Source organism: Alligator sinensis, unplaced genomic scaffold (assembly GCF_000455745.1).
Source record: "Alligator sinensis unplaced genomic scaffold, ASM45574v1 scaffold279_1, whole genome shotgun sequence".
Taxonomy (NCBI): Eukaryota; Metazoa; Chordata; order Crocodylia; family Alligatoridae; genus Alligator; species Alligator sinensis.
The window spans coordinates 1,097,429-1,117,967 of record NW_005842434.1 but is presented as its reverse complement, the minus strand read 5'-3'; the positions used below and the strand labels follow the sequence as shown (position 1 = coordinate 1,117,967).

The 20,539-nt window shown below is 41.0% G+C and overlaps 1 protein-coding gene across 1 annotated transcript in view; it reads right to left on the bottom strand.

Moving 5' to 3' along the window:
* Positions 1-20,539, bottom strand: part of TOPAZ1 (testis and ovary specific PAZ domain containing 1) — a 100,091-nt gene that overhangs the window by 35,275 nt on the left and 44,277 nt on the right. Inside the window, exons 7-11 of the mRNA XM_025211848.1 lie at positions 18,887-19,017; positions 17,491-17,549; positions 7,251-7,366; positions 4,478-4,563; positions 3,428-3,562 (exon numbers count right to left, since the gene is read on the bottom strand). Coding sequence (XP_025067633.1) covers positions 3,428-3,562; positions 4,478-4,563; positions 7,251-7,366; positions 17,491-17,549; positions 18,887-19,017 — 527 coding nt within the window. The remainder of the gene's footprint in view (positions 1-3,427; positions 3,563-4,477; positions 4,564-7,250; positions 7,367-17,490; positions 17,550-18,886; positions 19,018-20,539) is intronic.

The window sequence follows — 20,539 nt, the reverse complement described above, 5'->3', positions numbered from 1 at the left end:
TCTTCTCAAGGTCTAAGGCATAAACCTTGTTCATCTTGTAGAAGACCAACATTTTTGGAGACTGCAGATTACTGTCTTGAGAATCAAATGTGAATGTACTTTCTCTAACAACTCCACTCTCCTGTCAAATAGCTGTTTTGATTGCACAAGAGGGTTGATGTTGAGTCTGGTTTAAAAATCCTTCCCTGGTATCTGAATGAAGGAGGCTTCTCAACTGAAACTAACAGAAAGGGATAAGTCTATGGTAATTAAAATATTAAGGTAAAAATTAAGAGGAACAGGACAAATCTGAGACTAGCAAACAGCTGAAAGCAGAAAATCTATGAGGAAGTTAGTGGGGTGTATTATGTTATTTGGGATTAAAGATAAAAATCAAACCAAGAAAAGGAAAAATATGCAAAAAAAAAAAAAAAAAAAAAAAAAAAAAAATCACTTGCCTTTCCTCCAGATATCACCAAAAGAAAGAACTGGGCGACACCTACCACAGGCCTATTCTTTCATAAAATAAAAAATGAAGCCAGGTTAGACTAATGTGTCAGAGGGGAAAGCACTAAAATAAGCCATCTGGTATTTGTCAAAGACTTCTGAAAGAATCTAGGAATGTACAGCCCAAGTTGCTAATAAAAATACGCGATCTTTGATTAAAATCAGCCACGATCCCAGATACATAAGGGCAGCAAAATATTTTATCTATCTTTAAATGAGGTGTGAAAGATAAGTCCTGGGTACTACTTTCCTAAAATTTTTAAATGCATAATTTAAAACACCATGATTAGAGGATCTGTTTTTTTTTGTATTGTGAACCTATGTTGCAACTAAAAAAAGGTTCAGAAGCCTTCTTCATCCAGCTACAACTGCAAACCTTTAGCAATCCTAATCTTCAGGCTGAGAAGTGCTGAACTATACTATATCTGAGAATGGCAAACAGAGCACAAGTCCTTTGAAGAAAAAATTGCACAGCTCTAATTTGCTAGAATTCTTTTGGCATGTCAACAAGGCAATAAGCCAATATATTTTCTCTAGACTTTTATTAATATCCTCTTATAAGCAACTTTATTTAAGCCAAGAGAATTAGGCTAAATTCTGTGAAGTTAAATTGTCATGTAAAAAACTGGCTAAACAATCTCTGCCCCAAAGTAGGAATAAATGCTTGATTTTCAGAGAAAAGTTATGGTGGGATTGCTGTATGCATATATATGATATTTTTGGCATTTACATTTATTAGATGATGAAAAAGGTGGTAAATGGTTTAACAAAATTTGAGGCTGACAAAATTTAAGGAGGTCAGCATTAGAAAAGGCTTTAGAACTCCATGGGCATCTAATGAAAACAGAGGACGAGTTTATCCCAGGAGACTGTTCCAGGTTTTGACTCCCATAAAAAAGTCTGGGATAGTTGTTTACATATATATGTAGCTTAAATAGCAGTTAACTCAAATTAACTTTGAACATCCTGTGGAAAAAGTGTTATCTTGGTTCTTCAAAGGTACTTCAAGTGGGTCAATGGGCTTGTAAAATCCCACAATAAAAGGCTTTGTCCTGGGAGAAATCTGACTGATTTTTTATTTTAAGAAAACTCTGTTTATGAGTAGCATGACAACAGGCTTAAAAAAAAAAATCTATGTTGACAAATGCAAGGTAATGCATAAAGAAAGGAAGAGTGTGACTCAGTCGTACAAGTTTCTGGATTTCAAGATAAATGGAACACTGCAATAAAGGAGCTGGATATTATTATGGTAAAGTATATCAACAAATAGCTCTGGTCAATTACTGGGCAAAAGACCCAAGTAAAACACTAGCAAGTATAAAGAAATTATAAAAGATACTGGAAATGCCCTTTTATCAATTAGTGATATACTCTGTCCAGGAACATTCTATTCAGTTCTGCTCACAATATCCCAAATAAAAAAAGAGTTTGAAGACAGAAGCTATTAGAGACATGGAAAAACCTATCTATCTATCTATCTATCTATCTGTGGGAGAATGGAAAAAAGTAAAAAACTTTACAGAAAAAAAAAGAATGGTTGTACTTGAAGTATACAAATGAGGAACAACATGGAGGGTAAACTGTTTACCCAACCAAGATTTATTCAATGAAGCTTAGAGAAAACAAATTAAAAACATTTTTTTCAAAATAAAAATGGTAACTTGTGGAACTCATTGTCTTACTGATTCAAGAACAAATGGATGTTCATAAAAGGACCAGACACCGGTATGGGTAATAATATCATCCTGCTACGTTAAGTATGTTCTAAGATGTAAACTGTTGTTTCAGGCTGTAAACTGTATAGTAATTAACGGAGATGAGAAAGGAACATCCTTTCTGAGTCCACCTATCCCCCCAGCTTCTGTTAGTGGTCCTTGCGAAAAAACAGGATATTGAGTAACTGGATCACTGGTCTGATTTGTACAGGTAGTTTTCAGTAAAGAACTTAAAAGTATTTCCAGGCTACCAAGTGGCAGACTGTGGCCTTGGAGGCAAAACAATGAGTTCAATAGAAACACTGCAGCTCACAAAAGCTCATGGAGGCTGGATTTTTAACATTTGGTTATTATTTTAGTGTATCTTTAAAGTAAAATCCAAAACATGACTTGTGTCAATGAGCTGGATACTGCCAATGCTCAAGAAAGCATTGCAAAGATGCTTCATACCTGGCACATAAAGTCAATCGCATTCTGACAGTGTATTCATTGAGGATGAATCCTTTACATGAAGGGATTAGTGTCTTTAAACCATTGTTACATCTATCTTTCAAAGAATGCCATGATGTAAACCTTTCAAATGTATACACATTTTCATGTTTTTTTAGCTGGGTCCTTGGAGACATTCACATTCAGATGTTCTTGAGATTTCTAGGAGTAGGCACACATATCCAGTTTCTCATCATTTGAAAATCTAACTCTGCAACTTCAACAGCTTCTCTAGTACAATGATCTAATAAGCAATTTTTAAAAAGGCACTTATGCATATTCTTTGGGTTCCTTCTTTGGAGACTGAAGACTTTAGATGAAGCCCTCAGCTTCTAAGTGTATATATAAGTAACAGTAAAAGCATGTCCTGGCAAATATTCTTGAGCATGCCCCAGCCACCCACTCCTATTCACACTGTCCAAAACTGAAAATACACTGGGAAGGCTGCTTGGTGAGACCCAACAGCTGCTCTCAAGCATGCTGGAGACAAGGGTCACAAGTGTAACCAATAAAGGGAATGTCCCCAGTGACTCTTCATCTGTGTATTTCCAGGCTTGGAGCATGCAAGCAGGTGGGTAGGACATGCCCGCTAGGACATATGGCTCATGCAGTGTAGATTTACCCTAAAGATAACTCAGCCTGAACTCAAAACTGAATACAGAAACATTTTCTGATTTTTATAAATGAAAATATGTACCATCATCTCTCCTCCTTCAAAACCCCCCCAAACCCATTACCTTTTCATCTCCTTTTTCAGGAATATGCCAAAACCAACATTCTGCTCTCTCACAGCCACGCAGCGTATTGAAATAAAATCTGCAATATTTACGGGGCAATTCAATCTCCAGGATTTTCTGGATGGAGTGGGAAACCTGAAAGTGAAATAGTCATTTCTCCTATTTTTTTTTTTTTAAAAAAGATGAGCATATTAACATTATATTAGAAGAAATAACATACTAACTATATTTTAAAATAAAAATGTATATGACCAGTAGAAGACAATGAAAAGATCTTTTAAACCTTTAAGGCAGCAACTTTTTCCTCTCTTTCCTCCCCTTTCTGTTTTACATCAAACGGACATCAATGCTTATTGTCCTAAGCATGGTATAAAACACAGTAAGAATCTGTGCCCTGAAGAACTGACAATCAAAAAATATGCCCCAAATTTAAGAGTAGGAGGGAAAATGAATACAAAATTGAACTGGCTCATCCAAGATGTCACAGCAAGTTACTAAGCTGGGAACAGAACTTAGCTTCTTTGAGTTCCAGTTTGGCAACCAATATAAATGAACTGTTTAGCTTCTTCTCAAAAGCTGGCAGAACATATTGCTTGATTTTGTTTTTCTAGTAAAGCAGAAGCCAACATGCGTGCATTGTGAACAGTCTTCTTCTCAGCACTGATAACATCCTCAGAAGTTTTATTCAGTAGATCAGTGGTTTTCAAACTTCCTACCAGAACCCTTTCATATCACTTCTTCTGCTGGAGAACCTCTATCTCTCGCTTTGCAGACTATGCGAGCTGACTTGGAGCCAGGAGACCTGGCCTGCTCCACCACTGGCCCTAATCATTTTGTGAAACCCTTGATGACCTATCACAAAAAAATAGGATTTTGTGGAACAGTTCGAAAACCACTGGATTAGACCATACATTTTAAGGTGGTGAAAACTTTGGCTTACATAGGCCAATAAAAATCGCTAGATATTTTTCTTAAGAATTGATTAAATGCACAAAAAAAAATACAATTAACTCTATATTATAATAATTCATTAAGTATTTAGCAACTTACTGGCACACTTTTGTCCATTTTCCATGGTTCGTAACAGTTGGAATTGGGAAATGGTAAGAGTGGGCACTTGCCTATATATCTGAAATCTATGATAGAGAACAAAAACATAAATGAACTGTATATTAAATGGGACAAAATCTCTTGTCTTTATTTTTAATAATGTAAACACAACTAACGGCATTGTTTTAAAGATAATACAATACTAAGCAGAATGAGTATTTGATTAGGCACAACCCAAAAATAATAATCTAAGAGACCTGTAGTTTAATGAATATTATAATGTCTCTTAGACAGGTAATTCTTAGCCTCCTTTAAACTCTGTAAAAGCTACAAATTGCCCCTTTTAAGCAAAGGTCTATTCTCTTTAAGGTAGGCAAGAAAAAAAGGTAGAAAATGAGCTGAAACTACTGGAAGCTTTAATCCCTAGCACTTGGTTAGTAGCTTCTGTATTTCTGAATCAACATTGCTGTCCCCTGCCCCAGCAGTCACGTTTATCATGGTAATGCCTAAAGGACAACTGAGGCACCCTGTAATAGCAGTAGTAGGCCTTGTCACAAAGACTGTTGAATCCAAATAGGAAACATGGGGTACCTATACACGTGCTTGGGGGTGGGCGTTTTAATTAGAGCAGTTCCTGGAGAGCTGCTCTAATTAAAACACCGCAGTGTCATGTGTATTAAGCCCCTGCACATTTAAAAATGGCCATAGGCCACTTCAACTAAAGCTCATTTGACAAGTGTCAGTTAAAGCACCCCGCTGGCCATTTTTAAACCTGCAGGGGTTTTAATCAAGGGGACTGAGTCTGCTCCAATGCATTCTAATTAGAATGCATCAAAGCATGTATAGGCACCCAGGGCTGGGAAAGCAATACAACACACAAGCAAAAAAGAAGTTGGTGGCCTGAAACAAAACTAATTGGTTTAATTATTTTGGGAGGATATATTAAATGGAAAAAAAAAGTGAAGAAAAAGGAATCAAGGGGACATGATGAGGGCAGGATAGGATCACATGTGAAGTGAAGCTGAGGTTAAAAGAGTGAGGAAAAGGGAAGGTTGGACCAAGCTGCCAATTAGCAGAAGACAGATAAAGAACATTTAAAACTGTTGGAAGTTTTGAGCATTCAGAAGACCACAGGAGTATCTGGGAAAGCAGCTGAATTATTAGCTGAAATCTGAGGCTAGGTCCTTTTTGCAGTTTTCCCCCCCACAAAGTCACATTCAGGGAGTAGGGGTGGGAAAAGAGAGCAGTAGCATTATGCAGTGCTAATACTGTGCACAGATTTGCAACTAGGATATACCAGGGAAAGGGCAGTCCCCTATGAAGTCACTGCTATTGCTGTTTTGGCTGCTTCTGCAGCTGCTTTTACTAGAAGTAATGCTTAAAAACCCCCCAAACATTTTAAAAATAAAAATCAAGATTTTTACAAGGGATATATACCATCATGCTTTTTAAATCAACTAATGCACATTTAGAAAGAAACATTTGTTATGGTAGGCTTATTTTCTAGTTGCCTTTTCCCCCTAAAAATGTGAATGATACGATGCTACGGAACTAATGAACCAGTAGTCTATCTATCTAATGGGCCAATTATTATGTTTAATTTGCAGCATAACTTGAAACCAGATAGGTGCACAATTGACAAACTGCAGAATTTAAATAACCCACATTTACAAAATACATTTAAGTAAACAATTATAAAATTACAGGTTCCTTAAATAGATGCTGCACTAAGATTTGAAAGGACAACTTATCTGTAAAAGAGACCCTGTAATTTTTTGCCTTCCGCATCAAAGAAACTATGGATATGCTCTAGGGTAGTGGTGGGCAAAATGGTGGATCCAGCCAGCAGCCAGACTGCATTTTCCACGAGCCCCTGCCCATGTCACCGCAGTCAGTTTCTATGAAGACCCCAGGAGGTCCCAGCTCCAGACCATGCTGGCAACCACCACAAAATCCTCCGGAGCAGTTCCCCACCCAGCCTTGCACCCTGCCAGCACTGCTTGGATTGGTCTTCAGGGAAACCCCAGCCTCCAAATGCTGTCATGGCCCTGCCCCTCCTAGGGTCTCCATGGAAACCAGCCAGTGACATGGGCAGGGGCTGCTGGGAACTGGAGTTTGCTGCAAGCCAAATCTGGCCCGCAGGCTGGACTCTGCGTCCCCCTGCTCTAGGGGAATGTCATAGTTATCATATGGGGAGAAAGTCTATGCAAGACCTTTTTAAAAATAATGAGATTTAGTCAATGCATGAATGAACAAAGGCCCTTAACTGTAAATGCAGTTCATATCTCCACAAGTATTACACAACTATAACAAGATCTGAAAACTTATTTATCTCGATAAATATGGGTGTTATCATAATGCTGTGCAGTAGAAATACTCAAAGAAAATAGCCAATATTGTGATACAAGCACTACCCTTAGAAAGACCTCAGAATCCTATGCCCACACAGCCAGAGAGAGACTGAGGTTGGATTAGTCTATAAATTATTAATCCCGATTTTCTAGTTTCTGGAAAAGACAAGACACCTGTAGTTAGCACAAGTATGGTTTTTCTGAAGGATTCCAACCTAATCACCTGAATGCATGCAGCCAAGAATGAGAACCTAGAGAGACAGTCTTCAAAAGAGAGCTTAACTGTTTCACTTGTGCAAAAAAAAAAACCAAAACAAAACAAGTAAAATTCTAGCTATCTTTAGGGAGCTTGGACTAATTTCTAAAGTACATTAAACAAAATCAAAATTATATTACAAGTTGTTTACAAATACAGACGATACCATTCATCCCGGGTTTCTGTACTGTGCTTCCATGATGGGCTTTTACTTCCAGGCAAGGCAGCTGCAATCCTAGTGGAAGATCAGGGCTCTCAAATTCTGCACACTCAGAATCACTGCTAAGTATTAAAAGAAAAACATCATTTAAACCAAATGTAACAAATGATTTTCTAAGTATCCAGCACACACTAGGTAGAAAAAAAATTTAAAATAACCACTTTAAAGCATCACTGGCTGACAAATAACCCCCAAAGCTTTTCTTTAGAGGAAGATAACCTTATATTGTCTATATTGTCTATAATTATATCAAAGCAGTGAGCAGGTGAGAAAACAAAAGTCAAATTCAGTAGCAGGATGAACACAGCACATATAAGCCTCTTGTAAATTCTACCATTAAACTGAATGGAAGGTTCTGATTATTTTTTTCTCTTTATAGGGAAATTTCCCCACAAACTGCTACATACTTTATCACCTCTGCCACAAAAAAATCCTTAGAGTTTATAGAATTAGTATCTTTTGAATTTACTTAATGCAGGGCTATCCAACTAGTGGCCTGCATGCAATCCATGAGGGGTTAACATGCAGCACCCAGGCACCCAACTGACCATTGGTTCTCCCAGCACTCTGGCTGGAGCAGCAGCTAGGGTCTTGGGGCTCCTTTGCCTCCTTTGAATTTCATTTCCTGCCCCCTCCCCATAAGGTATGGTGGGTGGTGCAGCCTGAAGTACCAGGGAAGCCCAGAGCTGGGGAGCTAAGGGTGAGGTGATACAGCTACATTTGGTGCAACAGGGAATTCCTTCCAGTGTCAGCCAGGTGGGGGAGCACCTGTGATGTGAGCAGTGTCTTTTGGTGGTGTCCTTAAGGAGAAGGAAAGAGCTACAGGAAGTAGCAGCAAGACTCTGAAGCACCCTCTGCCATGAGGACTTGACTGATTCCACACTGGAGGAAACCTATGAAAGAAGGAAGGAAGGACTGCCAGAGCCAGTTCTAGAAAAGGAAGGAAGGCATGGACTCCCAGAAAGGTGGAAGCTGGAAGATTGTGACCTCTAGCAGCAAAAGGAAGTCATCATCCCAACCTGCAGTGGTTTGCCTGAAGAACAATTATGGCGCTCTAGCAACAGAGGAAAAGAAGTGCAATCCATTGGTAGAAGAAGCCAGACCAGAAATCCCTAAGGTGGGGAGGATTGAGATCACCATTATGAAGAGGAAGCAATGGATGGGGGTGGTTAGAGACTCCCCTTCTGCAGGGAATGGAGGGATCTCTCTGCCAGCCTGACCTGATGTCCTGGGAGGTCTGCTGCTTGCCTGGAGCCTGGATCCAAGATGTCACGGAAGGATTACTGAGACTTGTCCAACCCTCTGACTACTATCCCATGCTGCTCATCCATGGGGGCACCAATGATACCACCAGGGGTGACCCTGAGCAAATAAACAGTGACTACAAGGCTCTGGGTGCAAGAGTGAAGAGGATGGGGGCACAGGTGGCATTCTTGTAGATCCTTCTGGTCAAGGTGAATGGCCCTTGCAGGTGTAGACACATCCTGCAGATCAATGCATGGCTGTGCAGGTGGGGATTCGGCAGCTTCTTCAACCATGGGATCCAAGAAGGATTGTTCCAAGAAGGATTGCTAGGAAGAGACAGGATCCACCTGATGAAGAGGGAAGAACACCTTTGCCGACAAGCTCACTATCCTAGTGAGAAGGCTTTAAACTAGGTTCGCTGGGAGATGGAGACCAAAGTCCTGAGGTAAATGGGGTAGTGGGGGACCTAGAGGAAGCACAAAGAGGAGGGGGCAACAGGGAAGGCCTCCTTATTCTTCCTTAAGACAGTAGGGCAATTGGCTAGTTACCTCAGATGTCTGTACCCGAATGCATGGAGCTGAAGAAACGAGCAGGAAGAACTGGAAGTCCTTGCACAATGAAGGGACTATGACATGACTGGAAGACTTTTTTCATAGATTCATAGATTCCAGGGTCAGAAGGGACCTCAGTGGGCCATCCAGTCTGACGCACTGCCTCTGGCAGGCAAGAAAAGGCTCAAAACGTGGGATCACGTGATCTCATCTAGGTGCCTGTCCAGTCTCCTCTTGAAGACCCCCAAGGGCGAGTACCACCTCCCTTCAAAGCCCATTCCAGATCCTGGGAACCCTGACTGTGAAGAACTTTTTTCTAATATCCAGTCTAAATCTATTCTCCAACAGCTCATGGCCATTTTTCCTTGTTATTCCAGGGGATGCCCTGGTAAACAGATCATCGCCTACTTTGTGTTGCTCCCCTCTTATGAATTTGTATGCCGCCACAAGGTCCCCTCTCAACCTTCTCTTGGAGATGCTGAAAAAGTTATTAGCCTTTCCTCATAGGGCCTTCCCTGCAGGCCTCCAATCAGACGAGTGGCTCTTCTTTGGACCCTCTCCAGGGTGTCCACATCCCACTTGAACTGCGGCATCCAGAACTGGACACAGTACTCCAGCTGTGGCCTGACCAGCGCTGTGCAGAGAGGGAAAATCACCTCCCTGGACCTGTTTGTGAAGCACCAATGGATGCATGACAAAGGTGCGATTGGTTCTGCCGACTACTGTCACACTGACTACTCATGGAGTCAACAGTAACTCCAAGATCTCTTTCTGTCTCAGTGGTGCTGAGAAAGTCGCCCCCCAGCCTATAGGTATGATGGCAGTTTTTCCTTCCTAGATGCAGCACCTTGCACTTGCCCTTATTGAATTGTATCCTGTTGTTCTCTGCCCACTTCCAACCTGTCGAGGTCAGCCTTGATCTGGTTCCTCCTCTCCAGGTTGTTAGCTTCACCCCATATTTTAGTGTTCTCCACGAATTTGGACAGGGTGCTTCCCACCCCCTCATCCACATCACTGATGAAGATGTTGAACAGCAGCAGCCCCAGAACTGAGCCCTGAGGGACCCCACTGCACATATCTTTCAAGGTTGACACTGACCCATCCACCACCACCCTCTAGAGTGCGACCCCTGAGCCACTTTGCTACCCATTCTACCATATAATCATCCATTGCAAATTTCCTCAGTTTATTAATAAGGATGGGATGGGATACTGTGTCAAAGGCCTTCTTGAAGTTAGATAGATAACATCCACCTCGACTCTTGCATCTAAACATTTGGTGGCCTTATCTTAAAAAGAAACTAGGTTAGTCAGGCAGGAACTGCCCGCTATAAACCCACGTTGGTTGCCCCTCCACATCACATTAGCCAGCGGGCTCCCACAGATGTGTTCCTTGATAATTTTTTCCTAGGATTTTCCCTGGGATAGAGGTAAGGTTGACCCGTCTATAGTTCCCCGGATCCTCCTTCCTCCCCTTCTTAAAGACTGGGATGACACTGGCCCTCTTCCAATCCTCCGGGACTTGGTGGGATAGCTTGCATGACTGGAGTACTGGTCAGGGATGGGTATAAACTTCAGGAAGGACAGGCAGCAGAGAAGAGGAGTTGTGCTGTATGCAAAAGAGCTGTCCGATTGCTCAGAGCTCCAGCATGAAACTGGTGACAGGTCTGTTGAAAGTCTCTGGGTTGCAGTTCGAAGGGACAGCAAAAAAGGTGATGTCATGGTGGGTGTCTGCTATAGACCACCAGACCAGGAGGATGAGGTAGATTATGCTTTCTTCAGACAAGTAGCAAAAGTTCCAGATCACAGGCCCTGATTCTCATGAAGGATTTTAATCACCCTGACATCTGCTGGGAGGGCAATACAGCAGTGAACATGAAATCCAGTAAATTTCTGGAGAGCATTGGAGACAACTTCCTAGTGCAAGTGCTGGAGACCAAATAAAGGCCGTGCTTTTCTTGATCAAACAGAGAAGAATTGATGGGGATGTAAAAGCAGATGCAAAGATGGGCAGCAGTGACCACAAGATGATAGAGTTCAGGCTCCTGATAAAAGAAAGGCGAGCAGCAGAGTATGGACCCTGGACTTCAGAAAAGCAGACAGACTCCCCTCAGGAAACTGATAGGCAGGATCCCCTGGGAGGCCAGTCTGAAGGGGAAAGGAGTCCAAGAGAACTAGTAGTAGTTTAAAAGAAACCTTATTGAGGCTGCAGGAACAAACCATCCCAATGTAAAGAAAGAATAGGGAATATGGCAGGCAACCAGCTGGGCTTAGCAGAGAACTCTTCACTGAGCTTAAATACAAAAAGCAAGTTTATAAGAAGTAGAAGCTTGGACAGATGACTAGAGAGGAATGTAAGAATTTTGCTTGGGCATGCAGGCCAAAGAGCAACTACAGTTGCAGCTAGCACGGGATGTGAAGGATAACAAGATGGGTTTCTACAAGTTAGTTAACAACAAGAGGAAGGTCGGGGAAAGTGTGGGTCCCTTACTGAATAGGGGAGGCAACCTAGTGACAGATGATGAGAAGAAGGCTGAAGTACTCAATGCTTTTTTAACCTTCTCTTCATAGACGAAGTCAGTTCCCAGACTACTACACTGGGCAGCACAGTTTCAGGAGAAGGTGAGCAGCCCTCAGTGATAAAAGTAAAGGTTAGGGACTATTTAGAAGAGCTGGACATGTGCAAGTCCATGGGGCTGGATGCAATTCAACCAAGGGTACTAAGGGAGTTGGCCAATGTGATTGCAGAGCTGCTGCCCATTATCTTTGAAAATTCATAGTTTCATAGTTGGTAGGGTCAGAAGGGACCTGAGCAGATCATCAAGTCTGATCCCCTGCCATGGCAGGAAAGAGTAGTGGGGTCAAACGAACCCGGCAAGGTATTCATCCAGCCTCCTTTTAAAAACCCCCAGGGTAGGAGCCAGCACCACTTCTCATGGAATTGGTTCCAGATCCTAGCCGCCCTGACAGTGAAGTAGTGCCTCCTGATGTCTAGCCTGAATCTACCCTCTGCCAGCTTGTGACCGTTATTTCTGGTCACTCCTGGTAGTGCTTGGGGGAACAGGAACTCTCCCAATGCCTGCTGGTCCCCTTTGACTAGTTTGTAAACAGCCACTAGATCCCCCCTCAGCCTTCTCTTGTGGAGGCTGAACAGGTTCAGGTCCATTAGTCTCTCCTCGTAGGGCCTGCCCTGCTGACCCCCGATCATACGGGTGGCCCTCCTCTGGACCCTCTCCAAGTTGTCCACATTCCTCCTGAAGTGCGATGCCCAGAACTGGATGCAGTACTCCAACTGCAGCCTGACTAGTGTCGCATAAAGGGGGGAGGATCACCTCTTTGGACCTGCCTGAGATGCATCTGTGGATGCATGACAAGGTATGGTTGGCCTTCCTGACCGCATCCCCACATGGTCGGCCCATGTTCGTTTTAGCATCCATAATGACTTCAAGATACTTTTCTGCTTCTGCACTGACAAGAAGGGAGTTCCCAAGCCTGTGGGTATGCCGCTGGTTCTTCCTCCCCAGGTGCAGTACCTTGCACTTGTCAGTGTTGAAACCCATCCTGCTCTCATCTGCCCACCCCTGTAACCTGTCCAGGTCCGATTGCAGCCTATTCCTCCTTTCTAGTGTGCCCACTTCTCCCCACATCTTAGTGTTGTCTGCGAATTTGAACAGGGTGCTTTTTACTCTCTCGTCCAAGTCGCTGATGAAGATGTTGAACAGTGCTGGCCCAAGGACCAAGCCCTGTGGAACCCCACTGCCCACATCCCTCCAGGTGGGATAAGACCCGTCCACCACCACTCTCTGGGTGCGGCCCAGCCCTCCAGCCAATTAGTGACCCATCTAACTGTAGGTATCAACACCACAGTCTCCTAGTTTTTTAATGAGAATGGGGTGAGAGACAGTGTCGAAGGCCTTCCTGAAGTCCAGGAAGACTATGTCTACCGCAATACCTGTGTCCAAGGATTTTGTGGTGATTGGGGGAGGTCCCAGATGACTGGAAAAGGGCGAAAATAGCGCCCATCTTTAAGAAAGGGAAGGAAGAAAGATCCAGGGAACTACAGACCAGCCAGCTTCACTTCAGTCCCTGGAAACATCACGGAACAGGTCCTCAAAGAATCCATTTCTAAGCACTTGGAGAAGAAAATGATCAGGAACAGTTATCATGGATTCACCAAGGGCAGGTCATGCCTAACCAAGCTGATTGCCTTCTTTGATGAGATAACTGGCTCTGTGGATGCAGAGACAGTAGTCAATGTGATATACTTTGACTTTAGCAAGACTTTTGATATGGTCCCAACAGCATTCTTGCAAACAAGTTGAAGAATAGGGTTGGATGAATTGACTGTAAGGTGGATAGAAAGCTGGCTGGATTGTTGGGCTCAGTGGGTAGTGATCAATGGTCTCGGGTCTAGTTGGCAGCTGGTGGAGCACCCCAGGGGTTGGTCCTGGGGCCGGTTTTGTTCAATATCTTCAGTAACGATCTGGAGGATGGGATAGATTGCACCCTAAGCAAGTTCACAGATGACACCAAGTTGGGGGGAGTAGTAGATACGCTGGAGAGTAGGGCTAGGATTCACCTTGACACTTTGTGATTCCAGAGACACCTTGACAAATTGGAGAATTGGGGCAAAAGAAATCCCATGAGGTTCAACAAGGACAAATGCAAAGTCCTGCACTTAGGATGGAAGAATCCCATGCAAGCTGGGGACCAACTGGCTAAGCAGCAGCTCTGCAGAAAAGGACCTGGGTGTTACAATAGACAATAAGCTGAATTTGAGCCAACAGTATGCCCTTGTTGCCAAGAAGGTTAACAGCATACTGGGCTCCTTTCTCTTTCATATGACATTTTAGGATTACAACATTCATAGATTAAATTTGATAGCCATTGAACTGTTTCGGGATAACTGCATGGATTGATTTTAAATCGCCATTAAATAATCTAATTAGACAATCATTCACAATGTGTTGCATCATTTAAAAATTGCACCACAATCACAACCCGGACTCTCTTTGATTCTCCATTTATAGAGTAGGGGTCCACATTTTCCAAGAAGTGTCTGGATGGAATTCAGGGGGGACCAAATCTTTCTTGGTAGGTCAAATCCTGGCTGGGGGACTGTAGGGTTGCTAACGATGTATTTCTGTGGCAGGCTGGCATATGCTTGGGTTCCGTCCATTTTTCTTTGATGCTCTTGTTACACCAAGAAGGTCTATGATGATATTTCCAGAAGGATTTGAGCCTATCCAATGGGGGCATAGTGATGTCCTCGTTGATTGGGAAGTTTGGGTTACTGATGGACGCACCTTGTGGTAGTCCCTCATGCATGCAGCACTGCAGCAGAGCTGTGGGGGAGCAATGTTTGCTAGGACTGGAAGGTGTACTTATTAACACTTAAAAGGTGTTAAGTACATCTTAAAAGGTGTACTTATTAACGTTTCCGATATAACCCACACACCTGCATTTAACTTTGTATCGACACCTTTGTGTGTAGGCTTTTGTTCCAGACTGGGGAGCAATATTCTACTACAGAAAAAAACAAGTGCTATACTGGGCTGCATTAGTAGGAGCATGGCCAGCAGACTGAGGGAAGCAATTATTCCATTCTGTTCTGCACTGGAGGCCAAATCAGTTCTGGGCCATCCACATCCTTTCTATTGTGGAGAAGTTGAAGAGAGTTCAGCAGAGAGCAACAAAAATGATTAGGGGCCTGGGGCACAGGTCTTCTGAGGAGAGGCTGAGAGAATTGGTTTTATTAATCTGCAGAAGAGAAGACTGAGTGGGGATCTGATAGCAGCCTTTAACTACCTGAAAGGTGGCTCCACAGCAAATGGAGTTCTCAGTGGTGACAGATGGCAGAACAAGGAACAGTGATCTCAAGTTGCAGCAAAGGAGGCTTAGGTTGGATATTAGGAAAAACGCTCTCACTAGGACAGTGGTGAAGCACTGGAACAGATTACCTAGAGAGGTGGTGGAATCTCCATCCTTGGAGGTTTTTAAGGCCTTCTGGACACAGCTTTTCTGGAATGATCCAATTGGAAGTGGTCCTGCTTTGAGCAGGGGGTTGGATTAGATGACCTCCTGGAGTTACTTCTAACCCCAATTTTCTATGATTCTATGTACCAGTGTGGTACACAGTGTTTGCTGACGTAGCCTGCAGGGCATGTGATGCCTTGCTCCTTAAAGTTGGACAGCCCTTACGTAAGGAATGAGAATTGAAGGGATTGCTTATCTGAGAAGTACAACATGGAGTGTTAGAAAAAGATTTTAATTTAAAATAGAAAACCTCACCCAATCTTCGAGATAGTAACCCCCTCAGGATGCCTGTTCTAATGAATAAGCAATATGAAATCTACAGGAGTTGTCATCTGGATAGGACTCTCATGAGCTAACTCAGGTTTCAAAATTGTCCTCTCACTTCGAAGTGCTGGAATAAGGTTGATGTCTGAAGCAAGTGTTTGAAGTTTGGAGTTATACAAAGTATCTTTTCTTTGAACATGCTGAAAACCTTATACTACAGATATTTGATATTTTTTTTTTTTTTTTTTTTTTTTTTAACCAGGACACACACAAACCTATGTTAAAGCCATCATTCACTGGTTAAACTATGGATTTTGCAATGACAGACTAAGTTCCATCTATTGACTTCTCTTTTAGGACCCATAACAGCAAAAATTTAACTCAAACATTTATTTTAAAAATGGGTCTAGTTCTAGGCAAAGGACTGATTTTGCAATAGGAGAACTCCTCTATGAGAGGCACACAAAAAGACAATGCTAGATTAACCAGACCTGAGAAACAGCCTCTATTTCCTGTGTTTTACATCATCTGGGAGCAGATGAAAAGTGAGAAGACATATAGCAAGGACCCTGTCCAGCTTTATGACAGGTCATTCACTGTCTAACATTTTGTGCCTTGACATCAAGAACCCAGAGGGCATTTTATTTACCATTTCCAGATGCAGAGAGACTATTGCCAGCCCAGCAAGTTGACTTATGTTGAATAAGGTATTTCTTAAGGTAGAAGCCATTCTGTGAACCAAACTTTTGCCCTATAAAACTTGATGTTCATTGCTATCTTGGTAGGCTGCACACACACAGATATGAAGCTTTGTTTCACCTAAGACAAGAATTTCTGAGGATCATGGCTAAAACAGTGAAAATACTGAGCTGTAAGAGACTCATCTGAACTGTAGAGAGACTCAACTATCACTGTATGGCTTAACATCCATTCACATCTGCAAGCCAAAATGCTAGATACTTAATTTAAAAATATAGATTCTGTAGAAGATGATTCATTAGGCAAAGGAATTTTTATTGCAGCCTGTTCATAGTATACTGTAAATGTAACACACATTTGTATGAACATCAGAAAAAAATTCCTGTGGAAAATGCTGAATGAGACCAATACAAACACCAACAGTATTCTAATATTTATATTTTAACTCGCATTAAAAACAGAGCACCAAAGTGTCTAGTACTAATAGAACTGCTGACACCGTAGAAACATTCAGATTTGCACTCCAGCCCTTTCACTAACTGCTGTTAGTATTCACTCTGAGTTAACAACTGATTATGAACCTTCTGGTTATTTGCATTATGTCATTTAAGTTTTAAAAGCAGCTTTTAGCCTGCTTCTGCTGTTGGAGAAATTAGACTGCTACTCGATTTGAAAAGACGCTCAACTTCAGTTGGAGAATTTTTTATATTGCCTTTCCGTTTCCCCTGCATTTGCAATCTTTTCTTACAAAGCACTTGGACCCATCTCATTTTTTAATATTAATGTTAAAACTGTAGGATACCTTAAGAGCTTTAGTGCAAATATGTTTTCATAATAAAAATACAGTTAGGAAAGAGAGGTAGTTAAGTCTTCCTTGTTTATATTACAGTAAATTCAGTTATTATACACACTTGCAGTTTTTAGACTCCTATAATCTACAAAATTTAATCATAATTTACTAGTGGATTATTTTCATTTTGCTCACAATATTAGTTCTGCAGAAGAGCTAGTATAAATATACTGAATAATCCTTAATCATTTGACACCTTATGTAAAATCCTTCTATGTTAGAATGCATCTCACATGATATCCATTTTGAGAGGTTTGAATAGATCAATCAAAAACCAGTATAAAACAAGACTAAGCTAATCAACTTCCAGCAGACAAAAATTACATACACTTGTCTATCTGCATATAACAGTATAACCATACATCTCCAATATGTTTAGCTCTGTAAACATAATAAATTGTTCCAGTTTTTTTTAAACACAATCATGACTGCATGCAGCACAAAAATTAGTAAGGCTAATGAATTCAGATAAAAATGCCTTTCATTTTACTTCTTTAATAAGAATTAGTGGAAATTATGTGAAGAAATATTGCCACACCTACCTTTTCTCATAAATGCTGTCTTTTTCTTCTTTTACAGAAGATTTGCCTGAAAATCTGTCCTGTAAAATAAGAATTATAATTTGAATATATGTCAATTACTCAACTGTTCATTAAACATTCCTACGGAACTGGGAATGCTATATACATTTTACATCCACATAAAAACTTAACAAATCAGTGAAATGGTTAAAGCACACGCTGTCAGCTTTTATTATAAAAATATAATTTACATTATAGTATCTACTGTTTTTACTTAACTATTTAAAGGCAATAATTTACTATTTATTTAAACTGTTTTTCATTAACTATGAAAAGGGGCAAATTGTCTGATTTTTTTTTTTTTTTTTAACACTATTGCATTGCAAGATTACTGTATTAAAAAGTTAGAGGAAAAATACACTCTTCAGATTATCCACAGCACATTTCACCATTTTCCTTGTACATTTAGGTTTCCTTTGTGGTTTGTCTCTTTCCCATAGAAAGTAACAAGAACGGAAGAGTTCAGATACCAGAAGCTGTAATCCCATTCAGATACCAGAAGCTGTAATCCCATTCTCTATATTTTGTAGGTGAAGCTATGTTTACCCTGCTTCCAACTCCAACTTATCAAGGAACCACAGTCCGTACACATTAATTATGTACACTGAATATCTACCAAATTTCAACTAAATTAATTTTACAATCTATTCTACCCCTCTGGATTCCCGAGCCACTGAATGAAAAGTGAACACACAAGAGTGTCTCCTCTTAGCAAACTTCTCATTGAAGGGGTGACCTCCTTCCCATATCAAAAAGGTTAACTAAAATGTATAGCAAGGCCCCAAAATCCTAGTTCTAGTCAAAGGAAGGTAAGAAAGGAAGGTATTTTTGGACAGGGAATTAGCTTAAAAATCTCTCTTTAGCTGCCAGAAATTAATAGACTTATGCTACATCCCTCCTGTCCAATAAGCCAGACATATCCTCCTCCAACCCATGAAACTGTGCAGAAGTCTTTAAAGAAGCAAACATTTGTCTTTCTTTACTAGTCTCAGACAACTCTCCTCCCCCACATTCATTTCTGAAGCAGCAAAGGGCTTTTGATGCCTTAACTGTTCACATGTTTGGGTTTCCAGTTTTTGTTACGTACAGTATATACAAACTAACCTTAACAGTATTTGTATTTATAATTAAAAATAGCCTTGTAATTATTTGTAAGTATTTATTAGAAGAACATAATTTATAGTACTGGAAAGACAGTAATATTACAGGAATTAATATGGTAATGTCCAATTAGAGTTAAGCTTTGAAATCCAAGCATCAAGTAACAAAAGCAGAAAAATAAATTGTCATATATAATTCTCATCTGGCCTGTGTATTTATTGTACAATGACAGAGTAGAATATACTTGCTTTTTTACCTTCTCATCCACACTGGAACCCTTTGTGTGTTCATCTGATTCAGTCAGTTGCCCATCCTCAGAAGACTCCTCTGTTACACCTCCCAAAGGGCTGCTTCCTCTTGAAGAATCATGTTTATTAATTTCGTTAGCTAAAAAAAACCAACATGGTAAAGTCTCCCTCACTAAAGTATGAGGAAGCTAACATTTTCTTCACTATTACAAAGACTTTTATGGCAATAAAATTTAAAAAGCACTAGGGATTGTTGTAAGTGAAACTTACGATATAAAATCATTACAACATGAAGGTGTGAAGAGTTCCTACAAAGTAAATATAATATAGAGAATGTAATTAAAATTCTAACCATGCACAATGTGCTATAAAATCCCTGTAAAGCAGGGCAATAGATTTATGAAAGCAATATTCCAAACAGAAATCAGTAAGGTTAGTTACATTATTAAAATGGGGCCAAAAACATTCACTATAAATTTAAAAGTTCAGAGTCTCTATTCAAGAGAAAGAGCTTGACTTAGCTGTTGTAGCATGCAAGATTGTAAAAGTTTGTACACCAGAGTTTGAAGCTCTCTTAATACAGCATCAGACTTAATGAGATACTAATACTTAGGGGAATTAAGTTCTTTTTGTAACTGGCAGAAGGGATGAACAAGTGACCTTATAGTCTAACTTGGCCAACAAGCCAAGCACTTTGAGCTCTCCCATTAGCCACACCTGCATGAAGTCTTTCCTTGAAAGAAAAAAAAGACCTAACACCTCAGGTCACAGAAAATGCTTACTGTGTTGTTTGTCACCCAGTAAGTCATCCTTCCTATGGACTCTCTGGAGCCATCCAGGTAAGAACCCATAATCATAGTATACAACAGAAAGCACAGACAAAGGTATTACAAATACCCTATGCATACACAAACTAACAAAAGCATCTAGTCTTCCTTTCACTCAACAGCAGTCAGTAACCCTTTTTGGCTGTGAGCCAGAATGACCCAGTTCAGGTCAAAGACAGGTGAGTGGTCAGACCCAGCTGCCACCAGCATTTTTCCCCAGGGCACCACGAGGAAAACTGCCAATACCACTGCTTCTCCCCACAGTGCCATGGGAAAGTGACTGCTGCAGAAACAACTGCCCCCACCTCATGTCTGTGGGCTGGATCAAATGGCTCCATGGGTAATAAGTTGCACATCCCTGCCCTATGTGGGTCATAGTGTCAACATAACTGAAAACAGCACAGATCAGTGGCCAAGAAGTTCCCCATTTCAGAGAAGGCTGTCCAAGAACATAAAAAAACCCAACGCAATCAGAGTGCTGGGTTAACAATGGCTTTTGGGACCAATGGAAACCATGGACTGAATATGAATCTAAGTGTCATTCGTTGATGCTGGCAAGGCACTTTTATTCAGCTGCAAGTTTCTTTTAAACAGGCTGGAAGTCCAGAAACCTGAATAAGTTACAGTAATTTTCCACTATACATTTCCTGCAAGCCACATATCAGAATGAGTAAGCTGTCTAACAGAGTGCTCTTAGAAGAAAAAAAAAAAAAAACATTCAAAAGCACACTGCTAAATCAGTTTTCCTTAAGGAAATTAATTGACCAAAGGGAAGGGAAGGGAAGGGAAGGAATTCACAGAAGTGTAGTCTGGTCAGCTATTCTAACTCTTCCT